The sequence below is a fragment of the Geospiza fortis genome, unplaced genomic scaffold, assembly GCF_000277835.1.
Source record: "Geospiza fortis unplaced genomic scaffold, GeoFor_1.0 scaffold353, whole genome shotgun sequence".
In the NCBI taxonomy this organism is placed as follows: Eukaryota; Metazoa; Chordata; class Aves; order Passeriformes; family Thraupidae; genus Geospiza; species Geospiza fortis.
The window spans coordinates 293,427-300,130 of record NW_005054473.1 but is presented as its reverse complement, the minus strand read 5'-3'; the positions used below and the strand labels follow the sequence as shown (position 1 = coordinate 300,130).

Sequence of the window (6,704 nt, the reverse complement as noted above, 5' to 3'; positions counted from 1 at the left end):
GGGATAAATAATGCAGGGAGGGACAGGGGATGGTTCTGCAAATAGAGGATAATGGATTCAGCAGAGCTTCCAGCAGCTCCTTCCACCCAGACATCTCAGGACATGGCACAGCCACCTGAGAGATGCCCTGGGAGGAAACTCTGAGTGGAAAAAGCCCAGAGAAGGAGGAGGACTGGCCCTGAGGCGGTGTCAGAGCAGAGCTGGGCCCCATGGAGCAGAGCGGGATACTCACGATTTCCCACATGGACTGGGCTGGCATGCAGGAGTCGCAGTGAACCAGGGACTCTGTGGACTGGGGGAAGGTGTTGGGGACGCTGTAGCTGAAGCACTGTCCCAGACAGGCCCTGCAAAGACAGCAGCAGTGGGGCTCAGGGGAGGTGCTGCCCTTCCCAGCCAAGGCAGAGGTTTGACCTTCCCTGGGACAGAGGCAGGACACCGTGCCTGGTGGCAGCCACAGCCCCAGAGGCACTGCAGTGCCAGCAGCTGCCTCCAGCCCTGGCCTGAGGGCAGCTCTGTACCTGTTCTGGATGGATTTGGACTCGCAGCCGCTGTGCCCCACGATCTGGGTGATGTTCTTGGCCTCACACCAGGCGCTCTTGTCCGGGAAGAGGGCGAGCTTGTTTATGGGCGGTGGGGCAGCCAGGAGCAGCGCTGGGAACAGGGCCCCCACCAGGAACCATAACATCATGGCCAGCTCTGCCAAAATCCTACACCTGCACACGGAGAGCACAGCGTTAGCAGCAAAGAAAACTGGCCAAGCAGCCCATTTCTCCTACCCCAGGGAGTTCCTGGTTGTTACAAGCACAGCTCCAGCCCCACTGCACCTGGTGTGTCCTGGTTTGGTCTTGCAGCATGCAAACTGGATTTCTTCCTGCACAGTATTAATGCTCTTTCCTAATGCTATGTCCTCAGCACTGCAGGTTTCATTGTAAAAGTCTGTCGTAATTAGATCACACTGCTGTATGTACAACCAATTCCTCACTTCTGCTAATCAACCTATTCACCTTCTTTTGCTTCCCTTCCTTAATGATGCCAAGGGCCCTGCTCTTTTGTCAGCCTGCCTGGAGGTTTAAGCAGAAGGCTTAATTAATGTCTTCAGCTGTGATCTGGAAAATGCACTCTCTCACAGGCAGTTTGGATAGATCCCTGTGATCCCTCTCCACAGCTCCCAGAGCTCTGCCTGGGGAGTGGGATGTGCTCCTCTGCCTCTTTCCTCTTCCAAAGGAGCTCTGGGCAGCCAGAGACCTGCCTTGCCTCTCCCAGGCTCTGTGCCTGGAACAACAGCAGGCTTTTCCTCGTTTCCCACCCAAAGCTGGGCTGGGAGAACTTTGCAAACCAAAAGTGTCACCGCCACGAGTCGAGCCGGGCTGGGGAAGCCCCACACCACAAAAATGTTTTTATTTGAGGAAGGAACAAGCTTTCCCCCTTCCTTTTCTCCCAGCTGGGAAGCCTTGGGGGGGACCCCTCTCCTCCTGGGAGCGTGCAGCAGGTGTCGCTGCAAGGCAGCAGCAGAGACACGGGAAACCTCAGCCCAGGGCTGGGAACCCGCCGGGAGGAACAATACAACGTTTATTTACACAGAGCACTCAAATTCTGCACAGGGTTATTCCGAGGATGGGACAAGGGGGGGCCTTGTCACAAGGACACAAAGGTGGTGGGCTTGGAGGTCGCTGCCCACCCCCAAAGAAATCCCCCCGAGGTTTCCTTGCTCTGCTCGCCAGCCGAGGTGCCTGAACTGACACTCCCAAGTCGCTGGGGAAAGGCAGATGGAAAAGCAGCAGAGAAACAGGGAGATTTTTTTCCTCTGTGGGGTTTGGATGGAGTCATGGTGAAAGGCATTTATACTTCCTAAAATATTTGTTAGAACCATGTTATTTGTTATTTCCTTCTATTTATTTATCCAGACGACGATGCACAGCCCACACTGGAAAGACTGCTGTTGATTCCCATGGCTCCTGGGCCCAGCCCTCTAACACTTGCTGGGAGGAGAGGAAAAATGCCCTGTTCCTCTGGAGCCCTCATCCACATGCCCTGTGCTGCAGCACCATCAGATTTATCTAAATGATTGAGACACCTCCTGAGCACTCAAGGATTTTAAGGTCGTTATGGGATTTTGCCCTGTTATCCCTCCACTGAGCTCAACCTCCTGGATCTGAATCAAGAGACAGACCAGAAAGATTCTTCCCTGCCTTCCAGCCCATGGCACACAGAAAAGAGCAACCTCACTCATAGGATCTCTGGAGGAATCTTGTGGGGTCTCTGCTAAATTTCCTCATTTTCTGGTGATACAAGAACCACAGTAATATAATGCAGCAGCACCTGCAGAGCCCTGGCTTTGTAATCCTCCCAGCACTTGTGGGATGTGGATCCCTTGGCTCCCTGGTGGGAATACCTGCACAAAGGAGACCTTGCAGGTGTTGGCTGGAGATAAGCAGAGGGTTTAACTCCTGAGCTTGCACTGCCACTAATGAGAGTTGAGGGGTTAAATACATCTGTCCCAAAGAGGACTCTTGTGCCTGAGGTTTCTTTTCCATTTCAGTGGGGGAATTCTGCAATTTCTGAAGGATGAACATGGCTAAGCTGCACACACAGACTCACACACACTCGGTTTGCTTTCTGAAATAAGCATCACTCATTCCTCAAATGCCAGCAGCTCTGTGCTGAGGAATCCTGCTCCCAAAGGCAAGTCCGAGATCAGAGCTGGGATATGACCCAGAGAGCAATCACAACCCCCTGGGGAACAACCCAAATTCCTCTGGAGTCAGCACACAAGTTCACTTCCACATGCCCGATTAGAGAGCAATTTCCTTCTTTCCTAAGAAAGGTGGGGTTTTTCCAGGTTTCTGTGCATCTCTACCCAGCTGCAAAGACGCAAAATTCCTGTCTGTGCTGGCAAGTCCTGGGGTCTGTGTTCCACGGAGGTGTTTCTGCTGCTCAGAGCTGACCCAGAGGCACGAGGGATCCTCTCCCAGCATCCCGTGAAGATGAGTGAGGCTGTGCTCTGCTCAAGCACAGGACCTGGCCTGGATTCAGGAAAGCACTTAAACATGTGCTGAGCTTCTCCTTTCCTGAGCAGGGTGTGCTTGTAACCAGGGCCCCACATCTGCTGTCCCTGTGCAAGGGATGAGGAAGAGCTCGGGAATTCCCAGCAGGGGAAGGGGAAGGAGCAGTCCCAAGAGTCCCCCATTGCTCAGGGCACCTTGGCCCCAGCACTGCCATCCCCGCTGCCCTGCAGCCCCAAGCACACCACATCCCCTGCACATGGTGTTTTCCTTCTCCCAGGAATGTCCTGGAACCCGCAGGGCTACTTTTCTAGTAAGTAACGAGGTTTATGCCAGTGCCTAGGAAAACATCTGATGCAGCTGAGCTTGGGAGGGAGCCGGGGCTGGGAGCAGCGTGTCCATAGCTCAAACCAGTCATGCGAACAGAGCTGCCACCAGCACCATTCATCTGACAGCGGCCACGGAGACAAAAGCACCGTGTTCCTTCTCCCCCCCGCCTGGGAAGGGAAGGGAAAAAGGAAGACGAGGCACCCGAGCAGGTTTGCAAACTCCCGATTAAATAAAGGCATTGAGCACATTCCTCCGTGACAAGCTAAATTACACGTTGCAGCCCAAAGGAACAAGTGTGTTCCCCGGCTGACCCGGCGGGAGCAGCCACTTCCCGGCACACAGGGGCTTCTTTCTCTCCCCCGAACCGAGGCACATTTTTTTCCCCGCTAGTCAAAGCTCTTCAAGCAGAAAGTTCAGCTCAGTTCCGGCAGAGCCACCGGCCCGTGAGGGTCTCCCCCCGCTCCCTCTGCAGGGAGCCCAGGGCAGCTTCCCCTCCATCCCTCCGGCAGCATTTGGGAAATAAATGACTCAGCCCTGAACCTGGCACATCCCAGCTCCCGGCACAAACAACCTCTCAGCGCAGGCACAGCTGCAGCCCCGTGCTCCGGAGCCTTTTGCAGCCCGTGCCCGAGGAGCTGGGGGTGGCTGGGGCCTGGGTTCCACCCCAGCACCCCCAAACTGGTTCCACCCCAGTTCTGCCAGCAGCTTCCCAGCATGGAGATCGCCTGGTAGCATTTCAGATGTTCTGTGTCACCTGAAGAGCTCCTTCCTCCCATCCCAGCAATCCCAGCACTCTCAGGAGTCCCCCTAGCAGGACAACACCAGCGCCTGGGAGCAGCTGGGAAAATCTCCATCGTTCCATGGGCCGAGGACAATCCCTGGAATTACCTCGGAGGCCACGTTCCCACCATCCAGCCCACAGCTGTTCCCAGACATTTGGAAACCAAACACTTCTGGAGGAAAATAAAACAGATCTAATCAGCTTTACCCTCTTTTTCCAGTGGGAAGTTTACACCATAACACAAGACAAGCTTGCAGGTGGACATGGGGAAGGTTTCACGAGTTGTTTAATGTGTTTATAGGTATTTTTCTTATCCAGGATCTTGCAATTCTGCCAAATACAGAGAACCACAAACACAGGTAGGTTGTGCTCAGGGCCACACACGAGGCACCGCAGGCTCTGAGAGACAGAACCCCCAAAGCTTTCCAAACATCACTGGGGCTCCCAGGCTGTGAGCACAGCACAGACACGGGGCCCTCTCCGTGCTGTGCCTCAGGGATCCCAGCTCTTACACACGAGCTCTCAGCAGAGATGGACAAGGGAAGGGTTTGGCTCCTGGTCTGGGTCAGAGCCGGGATCCCCTCCCCTGTCCTGCCCCCCTGGACACAGGGCTGTCCTTCCTCTCCAGCTCCCCACCCAGCTCTGCCCTCGCTGGGCCGAGGAGTGACCCCAGGCTGGTGTGGGACAGGAGGCACAGCCCTCTGTGTGCCTCTGGTTCTTTGTGCTGTTTGACAAGAGCCGCCGCACGGAGCAGAGGAGGGCCCAAAGATGCCCTGTGCCTCAGTTTCCCTGGCTCTAGGAGCAGGGGCAGGGGAGCTGATGGGTGCACAGGGAGGTGTCTGGAGAGTCCAACTCCCCTGGAGAGAAGGGGCTGCCTGGGCAGCAGGGAGGGCTGGGCTGGCTGCCAGAGCCCTCAGCCCACACCCCTGGGTGGAAGGGGCAGGGGGAAGGCACAGGGCAGGTGGGAGCCAGGTGGGGACAGCCAGGTGGGGGGGAGTCACCCCGGGACACGGCGCTGCAGGCAGGGCAGGGAGCTCTGCAGGGACCCGTGTGGGATCACTGCTCTGTGTGCAGGAGAGATCTCACTGCAGGGAATGCTCAAAGGAAAATTATTATTGAGGCACCTAAAAGGATGCAAACCAGACTAAAGTGTCTGCTTGGTGGCAGCTGGAAAGAAACATCCCAGGAAGATCCAGGGCACGGCTCTCCTCAGGGGCAGGATTAGGTCTGTAACTGCTGGACACCACTGGGGATTGGCTCTTAGGAAACTCAACTCAAATAATGTTTGCTTACATGGAACAAAACAACTTATAAGCCAGCATTATTAACAGGGAAGGCTTAAATCTCAACTGCAAAAAATGGAGAAGTCACAGTGTATTGAAAAACATCTATCAAAACAACAGATGTTATTTAATACCTATTATTAAATACTTCCCCCTTTTTGAAATTTGCATTTAGCTAAAACTTCACAATTTTGGGGACCCTTACTGTAGTGACTGTAACAGCCCAAAAGAATCTAACTGAGGTATGATATGAGCAGGGGAGAGGGAAGAGGACTCTGCACTGAGAATGTCTGGAGGTAATTCTTCAGGACAGCAGGACACAAGAGTGCATAACTGAGCACAGAAACCGCTCCCAAGCTCAGAGCTCCAGTCTTGCTTCGCTGAGCTGCAAAATCTGGGGAGAAATTACAAAAAAATAAACAGGGAACTACCACAGGAAGACATTTGATATTTAACAACCACAAGAATCCATACTAAGAATTTTTTGATAGTGGAGCAAAAGCTGTGTTGTTTCTCACTGTGGACCTGGCTGTGTCTGCTCCTTTCAGAATCAGATGTTAGAGCTTCCCTTTCTGTAACATATTAATTTCCACTCAAGCATGGTTGGGCAAGTTGCAGAAATAAAGAAAAGCAGTGCCACATTTTTAAAGCCTTCTGTCCTCCCCACATTGGCCAGAATGTGAAAAGATGTTGGTACATTGGGAGTTTTAATCTGGCTCCTCATGCACTGAACCATGCACTGAGCTCTTGGGAAACTCATTTTTTGCAGCTGGAAAAAAAAATCCAAGATGCTTTACCTACAAAAGTCATTGGAAAGCTACCTCTGGACTTGCGCTTAGGATGGGGTCCTGAAGGAGCTCTGCTGGAAAAGGGACCCACTAATGGCCTGTAGGAGAGGCAAGAATCATATAAACAGTTTCTGGTCATTTATTTCAATTGCTCCATTTCTTCAGCATTAAGAACAATCATGGCCAGGAAAATGCATCAACCTAAAGCTCAGGAGCACATCCTGGCCCCACACCTCCACTGCCCCTCTTCCTGAGGCACATGGGCTCTGCAGCACCCAAGAGCAGCTGGAGGAGTGGGATGGGAGCAAGGATCAGCTGTGTGGGGAGCTGGAAAACGAGCCTGGGATTAAATCAGCTTTGTGGGGAGCAGGAAAAGGAGCCCGGGACCAGATCAGCCATGTGGGGAGCTGGAAAAGGAGCCTGGGACCAGATCAGCTGTGTGGGGAGCTGGAAAAGGAGCCTGGGACCGGCCTCCAGCGGCTCCGGGAGCAGTGGGCTGGGCAGCCCCAGCTGGCCGGGC

At 53.8% G+C, this 6,704-nt stretch overlaps 1 protein-coding gene across 1 annotated transcript in view; it reads right to left on the bottom strand.

Moving 5' to 3' along the window:
- Positions 1 to 6,704, bottom strand: part of NBL1 (NBL1, DAN family BMP antagonist) — a 13,048-nt gene that overhangs the window by 2,156 nt on the left and 4,188 nt on the right. Inside the window, exons 2-3 of the mRNA XM_005428152.2 lie at positions 519 to 713; positions 233 to 344 (exon numbers count right to left, since the gene is read on the bottom strand). Coding sequence (XP_005428209.1) covers positions 233 to 344; positions 519 to 713 — 307 coding nt within the window. The remainder of the gene's footprint in view (positions 1 to 232; positions 345 to 518; positions 714 to 6,704) is intronic.